Source organism: Balaenoptera acutorostrata, chromosome 7 (genome assembly GCF_949987535.1).
Source record: "Balaenoptera acutorostrata chromosome 7, mBalAcu1.1, whole genome shotgun sequence".
Classification (NCBI taxonomy): domain Eukaryota; kingdom Metazoa; phylum Chordata; class Mammalia; order Artiodactyla; family Balaenopteridae; genus Balaenoptera; species Balaenoptera acutorostrata.
Genome location: NC_080070.1, coordinates 43,885,911 through 43,910,114, shown reverse-complemented (window position 1 = coordinate 43,910,114; position 24,204 = coordinate 43,885,911). Strand labels below are relative to the sequence as shown.

The following is a 24,204-nucleotide window of genomic DNA, read 5'->3' as shown; positions in this document are numbered from 1 at the left end:
TTTGGGGCTACTGTAACAAAATACCACAAACTGGGTACCTTATTAAGAACAGAAATTTATTTCTTACAGTTCTGGAGGGTGGAAGTCTAAGATCAAGGTGCCAGCTGATTCAGCATCTGGTGGGAGCCCACCTCCTAGCTTACAGATTGCACCTTGTAGCTGTGATCTCACATGATGGAGGAGGGAGTTTTCTTGGGCCTCTTTTATAAGGGCACTAATCTTATTCATGAGAGCTCCATCCTCATGACCTAATCACCCCCAAGTGTCCCACATCCTAATATCATCTCCTTGGGGATTAGGATTTCAACATATGAATTTTGGGGACACAAACATTCAGATCATATAGCACCACCTTAGGCCAACTGAATCAGAAACCTCTGTGGTGGGGTGCAGCAATCTGTGTTTTAACAAGCCCTCCAGGTGATTCTGATGCACACTATATTTGAGAATAACTGACCTCAAACATGTCAGAGAATGAAGGTGTTACTGTGTAAAAAAATTAATTATACAGGCATGAATTAAGCTAAACTGTCTTTCCTCCAAGCAGATTAAAAACAAAACAAACAAACAAAAAAAAACTAAGTTGATGCTTATATCAAGCAAATACAAGGAGCTATAATTTAGGAAATGTCATGAGACCAAACTGTGGTTTAGATCTAATGTATGAAAAAAAGGTTTCAGCAATTCTGGAATTAACCTCAAAAGATGGCTTTAAAGAATGATTGTGTCCCTTGATGGAAATGATAAAGTAATGTTAGTGTATAATGCCATAAATATAAGAAGAGTATGGGGAACCTCAACACCTATACCACCACTGATGGAGAGGACTAAGCAGTTTCATGGACCTTTAACCCTTCCCATTTATTCAGGACTGCAATCTGTCACAAACCAGTTCATGGTTAGCTGACTACAGAATGAGGCTGAACATGTCCACAGCCAAGGAGGAAATGAAAATAACAATCAAAAAACACTTCCTATATTTTTCATGATCTTTTTTATTTAACATATATAGTACATGTAAACTGGCATAAAATTCATAAAAATACAATTCCCCTATGCATTATCACTTTATTTCTGATACATCCTTTCATTTTCTCCTTAATATCATTGTTCTATTTTAACATTATGCTGTTTCTAAGCAATTTTAGAGGCTTATCTTTTTATAGAAATACTGCCCCAACTTTGTTTTTTTTTATGTCATACCAATAGCTATTTTATCACTTCCTTGCCCATCCTAACCTTCCTCACACTAAAGCAAAATATTTTTAAATGCTAAAAATGCATAAAATACTGAGCTTTAATACTATTTTGTCATGTATATCGAACCTACCACTACTCTGTGCTGCCATAAAAGATATTCAAAATCTACAGCACCGGCTGCTACCAGATGTGACCAAGGCTGAGTGTGCAGTGTAGCCCAAGGCCTCTGTTCTAAACTGACTGGCCTAAAATATACTCATAGCTTGCTGGTGGAGTTACATCAATAAATACTGTTACAAAAGGAGTTTTCTGAAAAAAATAAACAAAAAACTAATTTGATTACTTTTATCTTTTCCCAGCATATGAAACAGTTATAACAGTATTTTAATGTTTTTCCTATATAGAATTTCAAATAATTACATGTGAACTTACTGGGAAAGGAATTACTGAAAGGTGGGAAGAATAGAGAATAACTAAAAGTAAAATTTTTTTAAAAAAATTGTAATTGCTGGATGTACAAAACATATTTACGAGAGAAATAATGGCAAATAAAGCAGAGCACACACTTCCGCTCTTCCTGCCCGTGGTGCTTCTCATCCTCCTCGACCTCAAGTGCCCACTTGCCATTTTTCTGCATTGCTTCATCACTGCTCAAATTCTACTCCTAATCCACAACTCCCCAGATGCTTCCTTGTTTTCTGAAACTGGCAAAAGACCAAGAAATAAGTCACCCGGTAAGTGAGAAAAAGGGGGCAGGCACCTGAAGACACTGACAATCTCCGCTGGAAGGAGGCTCCCTGGGAAAGGCGGGCTCTGGGGCAGGCTGGGGGCTGCACAGTCCTCAGCCCAGGCTGTCTCGGCAGCTGTCTGCTCTAAGCAAGCTAGTGCTTCCCCCAGACCAGGCTTGTCCTTGGGCTCTGGTGAGAAGGCAGAAAGAGAACAGCTCTTCACTGGCTCCCCGGAGTGGGCACCGGAAACCATCCCTGAGGACTCAGGTCTCAAGGACAATCCACAATGAGGTTAATCTGCCTGTGGTTAATAAAGAGAACACTGTGTAATTAAACGTGTAGTCCACCAGAGTCATGGTTTGCTTAGAACGTTAAATCTTAAAACCATTTCTCAAAACTATGAGGATTCACTGTTTTGAAGAATCTAATTTCACACAAATTAACTTCTAAGAAACAAAAATTCATACTAGGAATTTAAAGCAGGTTGGAAAATTTTCCAAATAAAAATAAACAGGAAAGAAAAAAAACAAAGAGGAAGGCTGAATATATTCATTCCTCACACTGAAATGATGCTTTCTGGAACCAAAATTATAACATAAGGTTTAAGGCTTCGTCTTATTAAAGACAGGCAATTTTAAAAGTAAAATATAAAAACTCCATTCACTTATCATTATTCATTTACTTGTCTGACAAAAAAATTAGTCATATTTTATTGTATCTTAATAGTAAAAGAAAAATTACCACATACTACAGTCTACTGTTCCACTATAAATTATGTCTACTCAAATATACATTAGTTTCTAGATGCATTATATTTGTGGTTGTTCAAAATAGTTTTTCTTAAGACTACAATTATACATGAAAAATTTTAAAGTTATTTAAAGTTATTAAAATATAAACATTTGAACAATACTAAAAATGAATAATACTAAAAATACACAATTGTCATTAAATTTTTTAAACCAAGAATAAGTACTTGATAAGCAACTAAATGTGTAAATAGCACTTATTTGACAAAGAATATTGAGAAAGACAGACAGACAGACACACACACACACACACACTAATGCCACATGGTTGGTAGTTAACAGGAATTTGGTCTTAAGGACTAGGTCCAAGAGCTTGGCTTAATAACAGGCAGGAAATGCTTCATTAACGAGAGCAACAGAGAACAAAAGAATGTGAAGAAGTGAAACAAACAGAGTTCTACATAGCAAATACCCATGTCTGCCCCATCTATTCTTACTGAAGTTGATGACAGGGGCTGACTTGACTGAGGAACTTACAATAATCGCTGAAATGTTCAAAAGACAAGAGCAAAACGCAGAGAAAAAAGCAAGTGGCATCAATAGTCCACGAACTGTAAAATGAGCCCCTAAACAGTTCGAAAGTGACTATATTTTCATATCACCCTTGTCACGACCCACCATATTTTTTATACAGGTAGCTTTGCTCACTTTAGGACAAATATTTAAGTCAAGTACAAGCATATACTCATTTGCATAGCAAATTTTAAGGGATGCATTGAAATAGTAACCAACTGATAAACGTATAAGTATTTTCACAATCAGAATGACATTCAAATTGACCAAATAAGACGTTTTTCATTTGAAAACAGTTACTTATAAAAGCTTTGGGGATTTGAATTAAAAACAAGGCATGAGTTATTAGCAAAACATGAAAACCATTACTGGTGGACTTCTCTGTAGGCAGCGGTCATTCCTCTATAACTTCTAAGACTTTGTAAACACTATTCTGGAATACAGTGGTGAAGTGAGGCTTGGACTCCTTTACTAAGAGGTTACATAAGGGAGGTTTCCCAGCATTAGCAGGATCTTCCACATCCCAGATTTCAGGCATACTGCAACCAGGCCTAAAAAAATTAATGTGCAGATTAAAAATCAATGTACATTTTATAATGGCAGATAAAGGAACACACTTTTTATGTTCCTGCTCTCATGTCATTTTTTTCTACTTAGTTTTTTTTTAAAAAATCCTATCATAGTTATTTATATTTATGTAAGCTACCATAAATCCTCTTGAGAACAAGGTGAACACAGCGAAGGTAACTATAAAGAAAGAAGAGACATATAATATACATGAATTCAGGTGGTGGGGTAAGAAATCTCAGTTGAATTCTGCCTCAGCTACTTACCAAGAATTTGGTGTTGGGTAGTTCACTCAGTCTCAGTCTCCACATTTGTAAAATGGGAAGTACCCATGACATAAGCGATTAAGGGAGAGACTGTATCAAGCACATAGTCAGAGGTAATATACTGACACAGAACATTATACAGGCGTACCTCCGAGAGATCGCGGGTTTGGTTCCAGACCACCACAATAAAGCAAACATTGCAATAAAAGTGAGTTACACGAATTTTTTAGTTTCCAAGTGCATATAAAAGTTCTGTTTATATTGAAGTCTATTAAGTGTGCAGTAGAATTACATACCTTAATTTAAAAATTCTTTATTGCTAAAAAAACGTTAACCATCACTGAGCCTTCAGTGATAAGGCTTCAGAATCTTTTTGCTGGTGGGGGGCCTTGCCTTGATGTTGATGGCTACTGATTGATCAGGGTGATGGTTGCAGACAGCTGGGGTGGCCGTGGCAATTTCTTAAAATAAGACAATAATGAAGTTTGCCACCCTGATGGACTCTTCCTTTCATGAATGATTTCTCTGTAGCATGCAATGCTGTTTGACAGCGTTTTACCCACAGTAGAATTTCCTTCAAAATTGGAATCAGTACTCTCAAACCCTGCTGCTGCTTTATCAACTGAGTTTATATAATATTCTAAATCCTTTGTTGTCATTTTAACAATCTTCACAGCATCTTCACCAGGAGTAGATTCCATCTCAAAAAATTACTTTCTTTGCTTATGCATAAGAAGTAACTCCTCATCCATTAGTTTTATCATGAGATTGCAGCAATTCAGTCACATCTTCAGGCTCCACTTCTAATTCTAGTTGTCTTGCTATTTCTACCACATCTGCAGTTACTTCCTCCACTGATGTCTCGAACCCCTCAAAGTCATCCATGAGGGCTGGAATCAGCTTCTTCCAGGCTCCTGCTAATGTTGAGACTTTGAGCTCTTCCCATGAATCTCTAGAATGGTGGATCCTTTCCAAAAAGGTTTTCAATTGACTTTGCCCAGATCCATCAGAGGAATCACTAGCTATGGCAGCTATAGCCTTATAAAGGATATTTCTTAAATTATAAGACTTGGAAATGGAAATTACTCTTGATCCATGGGCTGCAGAATGGATGTTGCATTAGTAGGCATGAAAACAACATTAATCTTGTTGTACATCCATCAGAGCTCTTGGGTGACCAGGTGCATTGTCAATGAGCAGTCATATTTTGAAATGAACCTCTTTTTTCCGAGCAGTAGGTCTCAACAGCAGGCTTAACAAAATCAGTAAACCATGTTGTAAATAAACAGTTGTGCTGTCATCCAGGCTCTGTTGTTCCATTTATAGAGCACAGGCAAAACAGGTTTAGCATAATTCATAAGGGCCCTAGGATTTTCAGAACGATAAATGGAGCACTGGCTTCAACTTTGTCATCAGCTGCTTTAGCCTCTAATAAGAGAGTCAGCCTGTTCTTTGAAGCTTTGAAGCCAGGCATTGACTTGTCCTCTCTAGCTATGAAACTCCTAGATGGCATCTTCTTCCAATAGAAGGCTATTTCATCATTGAAAATCTGTTGTTTAGGGTAGCCACCTTCATTAATGATCTTAGCTAGATCTTCTGGATAACTTGCTGCAGCTTCTACATCAGCACTTGCCACTTCACCTTGCGCTTTGATGTTATGGAGATGGTTTCTTTCCTTAAACCTCATGAACCAAACTCTATAGTTTCAAACTTTTCTTCTGCAGCTTCCTTACCTTCTCAGCCTTCATAGAACTGAAGAGAGTTAGGGCCTTGCTCTGAATTAGGCTTTGGGTTAAGGGAATGTTGTGACTGGTCTGATCTTCCATCCAGACCACTAAAACTTTCTCCATATCAGCAATAAGGCTGTTTCACTTTCTTATCGTTCATGTATTCATTGGAGTAGCACTTCTAATTTCTTTCAAGAACTTTTCCTTTGCATTCACAACATGGCTAACTGTTTGGCACAAGAGACCTAGCTTTTGGCCAATCTTGGCTTTTGACATGCCTTCCTTACTAAACTTAATCATTTCTAACTTTTGATTTAAAGTGAGAGACATGCAACTCTTTCACTTGAACACTTAGAGGCCACTGAAAGGTTATTAACTGGCCTGTGTCTCAGGGAATAGGGAGGCCCAAGGAGAGGGAGAGAGATGGGGGGAATGGCTGGTTGGAGGAACAGTCAGGACACACACACCCATCAAGTTTGCCATCTTATATGGGTACAGTACATGGTGCCCCAAAACAATTACAATAGTAACGTCAAAGATCACCTAATCAGGGGCTTCCCTGGTGGTGCAGTGGTTGAGAGTCTGCCTGCCAATGCAGGGCACATGGGTTCGAGCCCTGGTCTGGGAAGATCCCACATGCCGCGGAGCGGCTGGACCCGTGAGCCACAATTACTGAGCCTGCGCATCTGGAGCCTGTGCTCCGCAACAAGAGAGGCCGCGATAGTGAGAGGCCCGCGCACCGCGATGAAGAGTGGCCCCCACTTGCCACAACTGGAGAAAGCCCTCACACAGAAACGAATACCCCACACAGCCAAAAATAAATAAATAAATAAAAATAAATGTACTAAAAAAAAAAAAATGTTAGCTATAAAAAAAAAAAAAAAAAAAAAGATCACCTAATCAGTAACTGATATATTACTTTCAAATCTATATTACCTAACTATTTTATAATCACCAATGTAATAACTGATTCAGGGAATTATAAGAAGTGGATGCAAGAACTACCTGGTGAAAGGCTATTGATTATAAAGGAGATTTGTCGCCTTAAAATGGAGAGAATTGGGGAACATTCTTTAATCAAGTGATCAAACTTAGCATCACCAATAATAGAACAAAGTGACAGGTACCTACCAAAGTGACATAATGGAAAGTACACACCTTCTACGTACTATTCTTGCCAAATTTTGTCAAACTGAATCTAATCATGTGGAATAAATTAGACAAATCCAAATGTGGGACATTCTTACAAGACAACTGGCTTGGACTCTTCCAAATATCAATAAAAACAAAAAAGGTGAAAGGAATTTCACAATGTTTATGTTTTTTTTAATATTAAAAAACAGAAAAATCAAGGAAAAATTATATAGAGATTTGCAACAGCTTATGTTTTGTCATAGTTGTTTCACTTTTCTTTATAAGAGAAAAAACCATTTCCAACAAGTCCCTTTTATTCCCAATGGCAGTCCCACTTCCCTGCTCTCCACCACGAGGCAAGCACTAGACAGGAATGCACATGCTTTCTCCTTTTCAATAACATTTTTAATTTAAAGGTAACCTTCACCCAAAATGTGTCAAAATATAAACCTATCAAAATAAATAAGTGAAAGTCACTGTCACCTCCAACACCGTTTCTCAGAGGTGGCTTCTATAAACAATCCAGCATACATGCTGCTAGACCTTTTTTATTCACGTTCAGACATACAAGCACACAAAAACATAGGCACAGGCATATTTATATTCACAGATGCGCCTGGGTTGCTTTTACAAAAACAAGATTAACCTGGGACTCCTCACTTAGCAATAAAAAGTGGTCATTGTTGCATTTCATAAAGACCTACTTTATTCTTTTTCATAGATGCTAGTACTTCTATGTATTATTTAACCACTCTTTTATGGATGGATATTTTAATTGTTTCTCATTTTGTCATTATAAAACAATGCTGATATAAACAATTTTATGCCCATATTTTTCTGTAAACTAAACTTCTAAAAGCAGCACTATCACTATGTCAACAGGCTATACAATTTTCACTTTGTTTCTATCAAATTATCTCCCAAAAAGGTATTACCAGTGAGTGTTCCTGCAAAGAGTGTTCAGTGCACACTTTTTTGCACACCCTTGCCGACACTAGATTCTACCAATGTACGAAAATATGACTGAACTTGGGTTTTCTACGTTTTAATTTTCTCACACATACTAAGGCCAAACCGTTATTACACTGCAGGCCAATGATAGCAGAGAGTAAAACATACATGAAATACCAGCTACTGAGTTCAATTGCTTTCAGGAAAAGAAGAAGGCAAAGAGCTGCCTTTGTGAGCTCTGTCTAACATCCTTTAGTCCTTTTCTGAGTTTTCTGAAGTTTCCCCAGGCCAGCCAGCTACATCTTTAAAATGGCATTAGTGAAAATCTGAATAATTTTCTTCTGAATTCACGTATTTTAATTTTATGTCAACTCTATTATGGGAATTAATGAGAAAGAGAGCAGAGAACTGAGAATAAAAAAGGTGTTAATTAAAAACTCATCTACAACTTGCATTTGAGTATATTTTCCTACTTGTATTTGAACACAGGGTATCAAGTATTTAAGGAATAATCAAGCATACAATTAAGCCACTTTGTAAATGACAGCACATAAATACAGTGCCCACCAAGGTGCCGAGCACAGTTTAAGCTCCAGATAGATATTAGTCCCTCTTCCCTTTCTTCTCCTATTTGAATTCCCCCACTTGCTCCCCCTGTTCTGCTGTATCTTTCTTTTCCAGTAACATACAGCTGTCTCACGCTGGCATAACAGACAGAATTGGAGAGTGAGGGCCAAGGGAATAAAGAAGATCCCGATTCTGGTAGAGAGCTCTCTGGCCAGAAACTCAGTTCTTCCTACTGCAAAGGTATGTGCTAAGTATTAGTTCTTCTTCCCTTTCCTCTTCTGTTTGAGCCCTCCACCTGCTTCCCTGTCAGGACAGAAAGCACAGCTGTGTTCTGTCTCCAGCTTTAAGCAGAGTGCACCTCTCTAAGATTTCCTGAGACTTATAATCCTGCAGTAGATAGTGTTCTTTCAGTAACTGAGCAGGGAAACCAGATGAGAGGAAGCCACTTCTTCAGCTTCCTCCCTCCCCACTCCTACTGCAACAAATACAAGGGCAAGTCAAGGTCCTGAGTGGGGGAAGCCGGCACACACCTCCACCCCTCTCGACTCTCAGTCTTAATGCCTGTAAGTGAGCTCGAAATGGAGATGATCAGAAGCCAGTTAATTTACTGCTGACTTTGTTTAGCATGCAAGATTTATTACCATACTTCCTAAATTTGTCTTTTGATCCTTTCTTGTGTACAAAAACCAGTGCTCTGCCCATCAGAACATGAGACTGCTACAACTATGCAAATCCAAGGAGCTCCATCAACATCTTAGCTCCATCAACATCAATGGACTTAGCTGCTCCACGGCATGTGTATCTTCCCGGACCAGGGATTGAACCCATGTCCCCTGCACTGGCAGGCAGATTCTTAACCACTGCGCCACCAGGGAAGTCCCTTTTTTTTTTTTTCCAGAATGAAGCACCTTAGCCTCTGCAATTTCCACATATTCAAAACACTATGCAGGAGTATAGGAAAAAATGAAGAATCTTGAATCAAGGTTCATCGTTAGCTTGGGGAAAAAAGGTCACGAAATAATTTTTATGTTCCAGTAACCTACAGGTGTTTCAGGCTGGCATCACTGAACTGGAGAGTTGGAGAGTAAACCCTAAGGCAGTAAAGAAGATCCCAATGCTGGTGGAAATCTCTGCCAAAAAACTGAGTCCTTCTGACTGCAAATGTCAGCCCACCATTCATTTATTACAGTGTCTTCATCAAATTATTATGAGAGATGCTTATGACTTTTTGTCCTAAATTTATATAACAAAGTTAAAGGTTATGTATATAAGTTTCACATATATTCTTACGTTCATAAAGACTTAAAGCGTTTTCTAAATTATGACTCTAACATTTTCTGTAGATCCTGATTAAATTCAAATCACCTGTGACATATTCAATGGAAAATCATTCAACAATAAAAATTTATTTGAGTTTCCTTGTGGGCAATGCTTGATAGGTACTGTGTCACTGAACTATTTTTACTCCTAAGTCAATATTTAATCATTTCATCTTAACACCCTTGTGTATTGTTGAAATACATGGTAAATGAGTATGATTAAGCCACAGATACAGCAATCTCCTGGAGACTTCTGTTTACTTAAAGAGTAGTGAGAATTTTAAAAATAATAGTATTCCATAAAATATCCTTGATTTCTGATAAAACTATTCCTTTCTGTATTCCTCATGGGGTGAATGCTCTGTTATTTTAATAGCAAGCTATCATCTGCTGTCTAGTCACCCAAGTGTAACATTTCTAAATAGTCAACTTTAGAATTCACATTTGCTTTTAAAATCTTACTCTTATTGCTCTACTCTGCTTAGTGAACTTCTCTGTGGAAATAGATACTTTTTAAAACTATAAACCCAAGAGAATATGGGTCACCTTAAGGTTAATTATTTTCCCACTCAAATAAGATGCAAAACAGAAAGAAAGAAGTTCACTCTGAGTTGATGCTGGGAGGGGGGTCCCATCTATCACAGGATATGGTATGGTGCAGAGATGTGGTATGGACAAAGCTGCCTGACTTCATTATAATGAGACTCTCCATTATTTGGTTTCAGACTCCACAAGTCTTTTGAAAGAAAATACATCCAACTTTAAATAAAAGTTTCTCAAAAAAACATCAAAGGCAAATATGAACAATTTGGAAAATTATCAGTGAGTGCCAATACCTTTAAGGTAATGTGCACACGTAAATCATTATAAAAATAAACAGATGTTTAAAATGACTAGAAAAGAAAAAACTCCAAATAATTATCAGAAAAGTTTTTTCTGCTTATACTTTGCTATTATATACATCTCACACATACAACTAGTAAAGCACTTGCCATGAAACTGAATTAACTTTAATGTCTTATGAATATAAAATACTGTATTGAGTACTCACTTGGATCTTCTTATACACCAGGACTCTTCCAGAACGTAGTAATTCACTTGTAACTTTATCAATTCTCGCTTCACTTCTTCAGCTGCTTTTCGACTATACATTGAATATACTATTTTCGTTCTGGCTCTAAAGAAAAATAATTAGGCAGAAGATTTTCAAGATCAAAAGAATGCAATCAACCTATTTGGACAAAAGCACTGAATGGAGCTAGAAGAGGGACTCTACAGAAGAATCAGGTCAAGGGAACATTCTTCACAGGAGTTCCTGCTAAGGGGCATTGGGGAAGTCAGTCGAAAAAAGCACAAGTAGCACAAGAGTCCTGAGAGAAAAAGTTCAGTTTAATGAATCCCTTCATTTCCAAACTTAATCTTTTGGTTTGTTTGAGTGCTTGTTTTTGTTTTAAATTTTCCATCACTCTATCACAAATAAGAGTATGAGCTACACAGACACAACTACAGGACTACTTTAAAGGTACAACAGTCCTAACTTTGAGAACAAACAATTAGCATTAAATGGCTCTCCATTTTATTCCTAATTTAATAAAAAACAAAATACAAAAAATTAAACTTATTCAACACAATTGCTCTGGAAATTAGTTTGCTAAAATTGATTTTTTAATGAAAAAGCTTTTTATTTATAAAAGGTATGTCTCGTTGTTACACAAAATATTAATAAGGATTCACCAGTCACTTAGGAAATGACTAGCTGACCAACCTAGAAATTGCATGAAAATTAAATCTATTTCCTTTACAAAGAGAACGCAACACTCTTATGAAAAAATAGTAAAAAAACCCCAAAAAACAAGATCATTCTAGTAGGCTATATTGGCGAAAATCAGAAAAAAACCCTCTTTGAATGGGATTCCATCTCAACTGACTCCTCAGAATTCAAGAAAAATAGCCTATAAGAAAACCTTAATAAAAACTATAGGCTAGTGAATCTTCTGGGGAACTTAAAGGTGATGATAGCTAATAAGGACCTGGGTGTCTGGAGCCCTGTAACTTGTATAAAACAGACATGGGGTGATTTCTTTTTGCTGCCTAGGAGAGAAGATAACCCCAAAGACTGTAGTTTTATTGTCCTATGGAGCCTTAACAGTTTGTATTGAACTTAGCCATCTTATTTCAGCATTCTTTGTCCCCAAACTCTATAAACCCCAGTTCACCATATCCTTTTGAAACACTTCTCATTATTTTGCTGGTTCCCTCACTCACCATTTGTAAGAAAAATTTGTTTTCAACAATGTGATATTTGTGTACTAACCTCAAACCTGCATCTTCATAATGTGGATGATTCACAATGGGCCGAAGTGCAGAGAGTTTAACACTTGCCATTGTGGGCATGGCACCTGCAAACACTGCATCTGCAAAGCAGGAAGGAAGGTCTTAGGAAGACACCTGGTGAGCATGGCAAGGGGTCTCCTTCTGGTCAACTCAGTTACATCCCAGGTGAAAAAGCTGAGGCCCGAATCATGATAAAGATTCAATGACAGAACCAGAATGAAGTCAGGTAGCTAATAAAATGGTGGTCAGCAACCAAGCCTGGATAAACTATTTTCCTTGGAAGATAAAGCCTCATCGTATGTCTCATCATTGAGGATTTCCGTTTCTTTCATTTGTCTTTAATGTCTTTTCCTGCTTCTAGGAAAGAAGCAACAAATTGACTAGGGAAGTTTTATAACAACTAGGAATTCTGGAAGATAATTTAATATTCAGTCACTTGATACTCAGATGACAACAAAAACCTCTCTTTCTATACATGAATAAAATATCACATTCCATGAGTTCATTTCAAGAAGGCATGTGAAGGGCTAAGATTAAAAATTAATTAGGAAAATAAGCATAACATAAATTATTTTAAAATGTGCTATGCAAAACTTTGGATATACTTTGAAAAAAATTAGAATTTATGTAAAATAGAGAAATAAATTACTAAGAAAATACATGTAACATTTCCTTTGCAAACTACATAAGCAAGACTGACATCTGTCTCTTCCTGGATAATCTAGAAGCAGGACTGCTTAGAAAGACTGAAAGTAACTTGGGTTGAGGATTGTGCAGTTGTACATAAAACTGTAGGGAAAAACACAGTTTTCCTGGAAGTAAAACATTGGAAGTAACTTGGGTTGAGGATTGTGCAGTTGTACGTAAAACTGTAGGGAAAACCACAGCTAAATAATATGACCTTTTTTTACCTGGTTTAGTGCTATATTTAATCCATTCTATAAGTTCTTCTTGCGGCAAATTGCTGAATTCCCCTACAATATTCCACTGGGTTTGCAGATTTGCTGAACCTTGTATCGACATGGCTGCTAACACAGCAAAAACAACAGCACCAGGATGTACTTTGCAAAAGAGCCATCCAAATAGCTGAAACCAAATTAAGAATACATTGACAATTGTTAGTACAAACCAGCCTGCATCCAACTTCCCAGAGAAGAATACAGTCTCTGCTAGAATCCCAGATACAGGACTAATAATTCTAAGGAAAAGTTCCAGAAACAATAACCTGAGGGATCAAAACAATTCTACCATTAGCCTAATATAGGTGGGACATGATTTAAGAAACTCTTCCGTTAACTTGCTCTACTCCCAGATTTGGGTAAGGCCAGGCCTACCTACATAATTTGCCAGACTCAGTGCAAAATAAAAATGTGGGTTCCTTGGGACTTTCCTGGCAGTCTAGTGGTTAAGACTCCATGCTTCCACTGCAGGGGGCACGGGTTCAATCCCTGGTCAAGAACTAAGACCCCACATACCACGTGGTGCAGCCAAAAAAAAAAAAAAAATGTGGGTTCCTTGTCTGACATTTTTTAAGAAGTTCAAAACAGCCACAGCAGAGCATCAATCTAGGTGCAGAGTCCTTCTGAGTGTGGGCCCCTGTGCGATCACTGCTTTCTATCAACATCTGTAGTTATCATTCATGAATTCAGCCTTCACTGAATGAGTGTTTGTTGTACACCAAGGACTATTTTAGAAGTTAAAAGGATAAGGGATCTGCTTTGGCCCTTACCCCTTAGGAAAGATTAGTACAAAACCATGAAGAACTTTAATTATAAACAATTTAAAGAATTTTGGGTAATTTAATATTATTTTAGGGACACTCAATAACAAAGGCTGGGGTAAAATTATCATAGCAGCTATAATGCCAACATAACAATCATCTCACCTGTCTTGAGCAGATCAAGGAAGCCATAACGCACATGTGTGGCGTCAAAAAGAGTTTTAGTCTCATAATTAAAACACCAAGGACTGTATATGCTAACAGTTGCAATGCATGATAAACCAGCTGAAAGAAAGAGAAAATATTTTTACTCCTACTATTTGTGAAGTTTAAGAATATATTGTTAAATTGGTGAATATATAGAAAAGGGTACTTTTTCTTAGTAACAATATTTTGATTTCTGAAATAATATTTAATAATATTTAATATTATAATCAACAGTTTGATTTCTGAAAGTCTTAAAATTCACTTTCAAACTTGTCCCTTTTATTAGAGGGCTAAAATTATAAAGTCCCTCAGGGAAGTGGTCCTATAATTCTGCTCAGAATCAAGCCTGGGGTTAATAAAGCCCACATTTCTGAACCAGATGGAAATATGAAATACAGCATCATGAACTATAGTCACCATGCTGTTGCTGAGACAGTAGATCTTAAAAGTCCTCTTCACAAGAAAAAAAAGAAAAAAAATTTGAGTAACTATGTATGGTAACGGATGTTAACTAGACTTATCATGGTGATCATTCCACAATACATACTAATTCAAGTCATTAGGTTGTATATCTGAAACTAATATAATATTATATGTCAATTATACCTCAATTCAAAAAGAAACCAGGCTGAATCACCAGGAGATGGGAAGAGCAACCAGTCCCATCTCTGAGGCCTCAGGGCAAGGTGAGCAGAGAGAAAAGGGATCCCTAATCATGCGAAAGACACACTGCATACGTGTCTAAATCGTCTCCAGCAATGAACTGCTATTACCTTGAGGGTGATCAGGGCCGACCAAATGAGTTTCCTACTTAATTGCTCTAACAAATGAATGGTCATGTTTGTAGTATTCTCGTAAAAACACATACAGGCCTATTTTGAAGATGATTAGTGACTTACCAATAAAGTTAGAAAATGGAACGAGAAAGAAAAATCCGAATATATACAAACATTAAAACAAGGCAAATTTTGGTAATATTAAGTCTTTACCTCTCCATGATCAAATTGGTGTTTTCTGAAATGGAAAAAGAAATACTATCATTGAATCAGTACTGAAGCACTTACTTCAATCATGCGCATTTTTATCTTACAAATATGAGTTTTACAACTTCTGTAATATTCCCTCAGGACACATACATGTAAATCAAAATAACTGAAAGTTATAAACCAAAACTGGTGCTACAGTCTTTTAGAACAGTTTATTTTGCATATCTCACATATCTGACTACATGGATATTTATTAGGGCAACAAGGCGCGCTGGCTGTGTATCAGATACCTCACTGGTAATATAACCTGGCAAAGCAGGGAGTGAAAAGAAACTCTGCAGCCCTCACAGTCCCATACCCCTACTTCCTGTCCCCAGCAGTCCCTCAGCTCCCCTGCAAATTCTAGCTGCTTTAGAGACAATTTAGAAAGCCACACACAAGACTTATTTCAGCAGCAGCTCTGGAATAAAAAAATAGCCACATAATGCCAGCTTTACCTTTGCTTTACAGTTTTAATTTCCTAAGAAAGGATGCATCTTTATAGGCCCATATATCCTCCCCACATCTCACTCCGGTCCCCTTCCCCGCACCCCGACCCCGTGTTGAGTCTCATCACAGCAGTGAGAGCAACCTTTTGAAAATGGGAATCCAGACATGCCACTCCCTTACTTAAAACTTTCCAATCGGCTATGGGGTTTTTTGTAATTAAAGTAAACTCTCAAATCCTTACCATGCTACACATAGTCCTCCTAATCTGGTTCCCCACCTGCCATCCTGGAAACTCATCTTCTACCAGGTTCCCTCTTGATCACTGTGCTCCAGTCATACTAGACTAATTTTATGCCTTAAAACATCAGAGAGCCAGCCGCCTTTGACTCCCATATTCAGTGCCCCTTACCTTGATCACTCCCACTCCATTTCCCTGTTTTATCTTCTCACAGAAAACACAGTTTTCACTTATTGGTTTATTTGATTATCATGTGTCTCTCCTAACTAAAATGAACCCTTCAGGAGGACCAGGTACAAATCCATCCATCCACTCAATTTCATTGAGCCCCGAGCAGTAAACAAGATGGAAAAAAATCCGTGCCCTCACAGAGTTTACATATAAGTTGAAGGAGACAAACAAAAAGCAAATAAACATACATCACATGGCGATAAATACTGTGGGGAAAAAAGGAAACAGGGTAGAAGATGCAGGGAGTGCTGGCTGACTGGGATGGCGTATATTATCAGTGTGGTCACCAACTGAGTGACATCTGAGCAAAGCCTGAAGGAGCTGAGAGTTTGAGCCTGAGGATCCCTCAGGGAAGAAGAGCACTTCAGGCAGAGAGAACAGACATGGCAAAGCCTCATGGTAGCAGGCTCCCTGACAGGCTAACGGCAAAGATGGCATGATTAGGGAGAAGAGGGAGTGAGGAGAATGAGATGAGGGGGATCCAGGAGAAGGGTACTGACAGGGAAGCACATTCTGAGGCTCAGTATTGTGTTCGCAAAGTTTGAGATTCTCATTAGACACCCAAGTAGAAATGACAAACAGGGAATCGTATGTATAAATCTGGAGTTCAAGGGAGAAGTCTGGATCAGAGACACAAATGTGCGACTTGATAACACATACCTTCTCTATCCTAAACACTGATATATTTCCAAGACCTAGAAAACAACGCCTAGCACATAGAGTTCAATCTTTTTTTTTGAATGAATGAGCAAATGATTCAATTAACCCCTAAACTAGGTAGTACACAATCTGATTTGAGGACTTGCTTTCAAATGTACTGATGTGTTAGCAAACAGTAAAATTACTGGGCAAATGAAGGAAGTGAAATGGATCCTCCTTTATTCTTCTTTCATGCCAAGTAAAAATTATCAGTTACCATTTACCGAGCACCTAAAATGTTAATATGATCATTACATTCCATTAACTCTGATTTTACAACTATTTATTATCCTAACTGACAGCTAAGGAAAACAGGTCACAGAGCTAGTAAGAGGCGAAGCCAGGTCTATATATTGACTGGTTTCAGAGTCAATATATTTCCTACTTCATCATGCTGTCTCTATCCTACTTTACCCCCTAGCTCCCTGAATAAAGGAGATACTGATACTCACATCTTGAGCATTAAAATGTACGTCCTACCTCTCCCCTTTTTACATTGGCATATGACTTTGGTACTTATGCAGAATGAAATGTCAATGTGCCATTCTCCTTTCCAAAAAGCTCTGATCCTACCTGAACTGAGAGCCCCATGAAGCTCAGTGCTTTTCTATAGTTACTTCTATAGTTGAATTATTGAAAAGACTGTTTTGTTTCTGTGAAAAGTTCCACCTTTCTCTTCCAGAGGTGCATACTATAGTTATAACGGTAGCCCCTTTCTGAGCTCTTAAAAAAATTTCATCTCAATTCAAGAGAAATTTTGGCATTACATACCAGAAGCTTTTTTCTTTTCCCTGGCCCTCAAAGGCATCAGGTAGAAGTAAGGGCACAGTTACAGTAAATTGTTTCTAAACGAGAACAAGGATTGTCTCAAGAGTGCATGCAATAATTTATCACTGGTTGGAGGTGAAAGAACAATGTATAAGGCTGTGTGTTACAGAAGAAAATATATAGACACACAAATTCAACAATCTCTACTCCCCCAAAAAATCTCACAAAAGAATGAAATTAGAATTAAAACTTCCTTTGCTCCATCCTCTAATCCCATGCTCTTAATAGTTACAAGTTTTATCCTTCCATATCCCTCCTATGCACAAATACACATACAAAATCTTCATTATTTTAAACAAAAGTGTAATCATCATTTATATGTCTGGTAATTTTTTAATTCAAGGATGTATGATGAAATATTTCCATAAAGAAATTCCACTTTATGACTGGGTCATAAGTAAACCAATCCCGTACTAGTGGATATTTTGGTTGTTCTCATTTTCCACATTACATACACCACCACAGTGGGCATCTCTCTGTACCATTACCCCTGCATTTCCGTGAGCATTTCTAGGGGACACGTTTGCAGTGGTGAAACTGCAGAGTTAAAGGAGAGGCCCACTGTATGTTTTGCTTGTATTGACTAACTGCCCTACCACCCACTTCCTCCCACGCTTGCAAGCACTGGGTATTATTAATTTTTACAAACTTGATAAGTAAAAAGGCTTTCACTTTTATCTTTACCATGGGATGGAGCACTTTTTCATGTATTTATAAGTCATGCATAAGTCTTTACTCACTCAACTACTATTCTTTCCTATGTGCCAGGCACTGCATATAAACCATTGAACTGAACAGAAATGACCCCATCCCCCTTCAGGAGATACAGGCAACACATCAGTATGTAAGCACACATGGTGACAAATGCCGAGAGAAAGAAAAAGGATGTGATGGTGGGGAATAACAAGTAAAGAGACAAGGGATCTATCTACTCAGAAATGATGGTCAGGAAAGGCTTCTTTAAGGAGGTGGCATTTAAGCAAAGATTAAAGGAGTGAGTCACGCCAAGCCAGGCTGCGGAAAGCAGGAGGCACAATTACGGACTTAGGGTACAACCACTGCAAAACTGCAGAGGCAGGAAACTACTTGTCATGGTCAAAGAGCAGAAAGGAGATCTGTGGGACATCAGTGTAGCGGAAAAGGGAAAATGGGAATTTTTTTTTTCTCAATTGCCCATTTGAGTCTTTCACTCATTTTTCAAATGGGTTTTTAGTATTTTTCTTATTAATTTATAGCAGTTCTTTATGTATGATGGTCATTAGGCCCTTGTTATAATTTGCAACTATTTTCCCCAAGTTGTATTTTTCTTTGAACAGTGCTTACAGTATTTTACCAAACCAAAGAATTTATCTGGTCAACCTTGTCAATCTTTCTTTCTAGCTTACAGGCTTTATGTCATACTTAACAAGGCCTCTCTAACCCTAAAATTATAAAAAATAATCTCTTGGTTTATTTGGGAGTTTCATTTTTTTTTTCTATATTTAAATCTTTGCTCCATCTGGAATTTATTTTATGTAAGAATGAGGTATGGGTCCACTTTTACATTTCCCTGCTCTTCTCTCAAAAAGCTGTCCATTGGTCCTGAAACCATCAACAGAGTAATTTGTTTTCCCTGCCAAACTGAAGCACAAAGCTATATCCTTCAAGTATAGATTAGTATAGGGCTACTGTCAGATCATACTGGATGGGATTTGGGGAATGAACAAGTGATATGCTGAGCTCTGCACAAATGGGGAATAATGAGAAAAGTGGAGAAGGGGGATGGCAACAATCAAAACACCAATTAACAAATGTTGAGTGTATAACATGTTAACTATAAAATTAATACACTGTAAATAACTACTTAATAAACAGAGGAGGCAACAAAATCATTAATGGCATATTTACCTTATATGTGTTTGTTGTTTAGTTAAGACACCCCACATGTCACTAATAATCTGCAAATAGATTGTTAAACATTTTATAACAGCTGTATTGGGAAAAAGAAAATTTCAAATAACGTATCTTCTAAACTTTCAAACTTTTACTTACTTAAAAATACAGAAGTATGGAGAAAAGAAGTAATTCAGAAAATAGTAATTACAACAACAAAATCTCACATTTGTACAGTACTTCATCATATTTATATCCAACCCTGTTCAGATAAGTTTTATTATCCTCATTTCAAAAATGAGCAACAGGCTCAGATTAAATGATCTCCCTAAAGGTGGGCAACAGCTAAGAAGGGTCTTGAAACTTGACCTTTTGGCTTCCGATTCACCTTTAAGTGAATTCCACCATGCCCACGTTGTTGGCAATGCCTCTCCTTAATTATACACACACATAACTGGAGAACTGGCTCAGAGACTGACAAGCACAACTAACTAAACACTGTGCTTTCATATTTAGCAGTCACTGGGAGGTCATCTAATCTGAAATCCTGTCCCCAATGTGGATGTCCTCTGTGACATTGTCTGATAGGTTTTACTTCAGCCCTTGGAAGAACCACCTAGCTGCTGATTAAACCTATAACACTTTCCTAATCAGTCCAGATCAATGCTGGTCAAAAGCCCTAACTCCTAGAATTGGCCATAATATTAAGGAGCCAAAATGGGTATAATCTTATTTCCAAGTGGTAGCCTTTTAAGTCTTTGAAAAGAATTATCCTCTTTCCATTTAAGTCTTTCTTCTTTACATCAAACATCCCACTTTCTTTGACCCCAATCTAGTCATTTTCATCATCTCTAGCCATCCAGGTTGCTATCTTTTTAATACATTCTGGATTGCCAACATCTGGCATTTTTTTATTACCTAGTGGGTGCCCACCCACATAAAGAAAGCAAAGGAAGCAAAGAGCACAGAGCCTGGCACACAGCAGAAATTGACTAACCATAAACTGACAAGATTTAAAAAGGGCTGTCAGACTACAAAGCTGAATACTATACAATGCCCAATGAGGGGGGGTAAAGGTACAGTCTGATTCTCACTCTTCGCTTGCTTTTTTAACGGACATGATGTGAGGCTGGTAATAACCTCTGTGACCTTCCAATTTTGCATTTGTCAAAATGGAAATAATAAAATCTGTGTACCTCACAATGCTGTTGAAGAACCAACTGAAATAAGGTATATGAAATGTTTTGGGAGATTATAAATATATGATGTAAATAATAATTATAGTACAGAATATTCTACAAATATATGACATTGTACTAACACAAAAATAATAGCTACAAATCAGAAAACTTTTAGTGTCTATCATTTTGATTACAGACTAACCCCAATTCATTCTCTTAAAACACCTGTAGTTACAGAGTTCACCAACTCTTAAAAGAAAAAAAGAGGAACTATTACATCACTCTTTACTGAAGATTGGAACTTCCCTGGCCTGATTTATATCTGGACTTAAAATTTCATTATCAAAGTCAAGTTGGGAGTCTATTTTATCAAGTTTAGTAATACACTGTTAATATTCTATTTTTTCCTTTTGATTAATAATAAACTCTATCCAGAAGTTAATGAATACTGCACAAATGACTTAGAAAGGCATATATTAAATATTTTAAGGAAATATTACATAAAAGTTAAAAGTCAGTCAGGAATAATTTACATAAGCAAAAACAATTGTATCTGGGTCAATATTGTTCCTCTGATCCTATCTTTCAAAATACATGACTATCAAAACTTGAGCATCCTTTCCCTAGGTCTACTTTATGCTGGCAACCAGCACAATGTTTTTAAGGCTTATAAATGTTCATCAAAGGCTATTAGTAAGAAAATACAGAATGTGTTTCAATAAATCTATATAAAATATTGTATTAGATTAACATGTAGCCTAGTATATGTAACTACTATGAAGAAATAAGAAAATGTTCTATTATGAGAAAGTGCTCTTAAGTGACAGACCTACCTTTCTAATGATTGCAAAAAACACGACAAGAACAACTGGAAGCAATAATGTCTTTGTATACCTCAGTGGAGTCTGAAATTCATAGAGATGTTTCATTAGAAGAAAATATTATTTCAAATGAAATTTCAAATTATGATCCAAGTGAATTTTAAAACATGTTAGTAAAGAAACATGAGCATTCACCCATCTAGGGTCCAATCTACCCACTGACTCCCATCGTAAAAATGAAGATGCATTTCCATAGAAACGAACTTCCCCAAAATGTTGAGTTGAAAACACTAACAAATACAGTTCCCAAACACTTAAAAGAGTAAAACATGACTAGAAAGACTACTGCTCACTTTTGCACACTACTTTTCTAACGAGAGAGCATAACTTATTATTCACCTAGGGTCAGCAGAACTCCTTTAAGTGGCATGAGCTTTACTGTGCATTTTATCTGGGATAAAAATCATAACCATGATCTCCAGATACACACACACACACACACACACACACACACACACACACAATAATGACCAATGTTTATAAGACGAATAAAAACATTTTTACGTTTTCTTTGGTAACAGATAAAAAACTACAGAAAAATTTTGTTTACTAAAAAAGCCCCACACATTGTAATTCTATATACCTCTCGATAATTTGAGATCACAGTCTTAAACAATCCTGGGCTTGAAATTTCTAAATTGCAATTGATTTGCTTATTACCAACACTTTCCCTCATAAAAATAATCTTACATCATTAAGTAAAATGATGTATGCTTTCCCCAATATGTTTATAAAGAGAAATCTAGCTTCAACCATATTAAAAATGCTGGTACATTTTAATTCTACAAAGTATATAGTAAGTAGCATTTTCTGATTTCCCTCTCCTTAGTCCAATTTTCTCACTATTCTGTATTAGACAAGTAATTTTCATAATTCATTATACAAAATGCATTCTTCATGAGTTAGAAATTCCATTAAAAAGAGAATTTTTATGTTTTCATTTTACTATTTACTTTTATAAACATTTGCATGTTATTATTTTAAAATAAATATATTTCTATTTTGTAATTTTTAAGTTATGTTTTAACCTACACAAAAATCATAACTAAAACTATTTTTTTATAGATCTAAACTTTCAAATTTTATTTACTTTTTTGGCCACACTGCATGGCATGCGGGGTTTTAGTTCCCCAACCAGGGATCAAACCCATGCCCCCTACAGTGGAAGCGCAGAGTCTTAACCACTGGACCACCAAGGAAGTCCCCTAAAACTATTTCGTTAAAAGTATTTAACAAAATTTAATAAGGAGTTCAAACAATTTTAACATTGTATTCCAAAAGTTTATTTAAAAGGTGTTTTTTAAATATTTCTTTTAAAAAGAAAATCATATTAGCATCAGATTTTCATAGCAACACTTTAGACCAGAAGATAGTAGAGTAATCTATTTAGGATTCTCAAGGAAAGATAGGTGAGCCGAAGATTTTGTATCTGGCCAAACTGACTTTCATACATAAAAGCCACTGATAAAATATTTTGAGCATGTAAAAATTCAGGGATTACTGCTCCCATGAGCCCTTCCTGAGGAATCCACTGGAGAGTAATCTTCACACAGCCAAGAAATGTGTTCTTCGATCCTACAACTCACAGTGTACAATAAAAACAATGACCTACAGAACTACGACAATGACGGGGATATAAAGGTGACAGAAGAGTATGAGAGGTTATACGTGCTGACAATGAAGATACAATGGGACTCTTAAAAATGGGGTAAGAGGGGGAGAGTATATAAGAAGTAAAATAATCTCCCTGATTATAGTATTACAATAAATTAGAAATGGGTGGGAATAGGCATGGGGCAAGAAACGACTAGCTAAGTTCAGGGTAACTCTCAGGAGGAAACCGATAGAAGGGACTAAGGTTAATATATACAAGTATTAATATAAAGGAAACAAAATTATAAAACTTCCTCAATGCCAAAATATACACCAGAGAGAGGGTATGCACAGAACAAATGCAAAGGAAACAAACCACACAGTGAGAGATGTATGCACGTGTGTGTGTGTGTTCTATTAGAACTGTAAGTTCTTTTATTTTAATATTTCTTGTAATTGTTGATTTTATTCTAAGCATAAAAGTTACATATGCTCATTGTGAAAACTAGAAAATGGAGAAAAAATAAAGGAGACAATGAATTTCACATTTTAATCAGTTATCAGCATTTCCTCCCGGATGGATTGTACGTTCACATCCTTTGCCCATTTCTGCATATGTGGGGCGGGAGGGGGGAGGGGGGATGTGTTTTCGGTGCTGGGAAAGGGTGAGAGCCCTGGTAACTTTTTTTATTGATTTGAACAAGCTCCTATACTAATTATATTAATCTCTAGTTTCATTTATTATATTTATGGCAAGAATCATCCCAGTTAGTCATTTCCTTTCTAATTTTTATAATATTTAATGTACAGATGTTTTAAGTTACATGCAGACAAATCTATTAATCATTCTCATATATGTTTTGCACTTGTATTATGCTCATTAATAATGAAGTTAATATTCACTGAAATTTTTCTCAAATTAATTTTTCAGGCTTCATTTATATTTAACACATTAATTGAAATGAAGTTTGGTATATAATATGATACAAGGCTTTAACCTGACTCCCCACCCCAATTCAATTTTTCAAATAATATTCATGAAACAATGCATCTTTTATCCATTTATTGATATATTATGTGGTGCTCTCTTCACTTCATACTAAGTACATACACATAAACATAGTTAAGTACCTACACATGGGTCTATCCAGCATTGTCTGTTTT

General features: G+C 36.7%; 1 protein-coding gene across 2 annotated transcripts in view; it reads right to left on the bottom strand.

The window, feature by feature from the left end:
• Window positions 1-977: 977 nt before the first annotated feature.
• The window catches only part of DPY19L1 (dpy-19 like C-mannosyltransferase 1), a 97,463-nt gene continuing 74,236 nt past the window's right edge, over window positions 978-24,204 (bottom strand). The window contains exons 15-23 of one of the 2 annotated variants that reach the window (XM_057549976.1): window positions 21,400-21,471; window positions 19,401-19,450; window positions 15,032-15,056; window positions 14,001-14,120; window positions 13,027-13,201; window positions 12,096-12,195; window positions 10,833-10,958; window positions 3,620-3,801; window positions 978-2,229 (exon numbers count right to left, since the gene is read on the bottom strand). In XM_057549976.1, coding sequence (XP_057405959.1) covers window positions 3,645-3,801; window positions 10,833-10,958; window positions 12,096-12,195; window positions 13,027-13,201; window positions 14,001-14,120; window positions 15,032-15,056; window positions 19,401-19,450; window positions 21,400-21,471 — 825 coding nt within the window. In that variant the 3' untranslated portion in view covers window positions 978-2,229; window positions 3,620-3,644. Of the gene's footprint in view, window positions 3,802-10,832; window positions 10,959-12,095; window positions 12,196-13,026; window positions 13,202-14,000; window positions 14,121-15,031; window positions 15,057-19,400; window positions 19,451-21,399; window positions 21,472-24,204 lie in introns of both variants that reach the window. The other variant, XM_057549975.1, reaches the window with a different exon arrangement.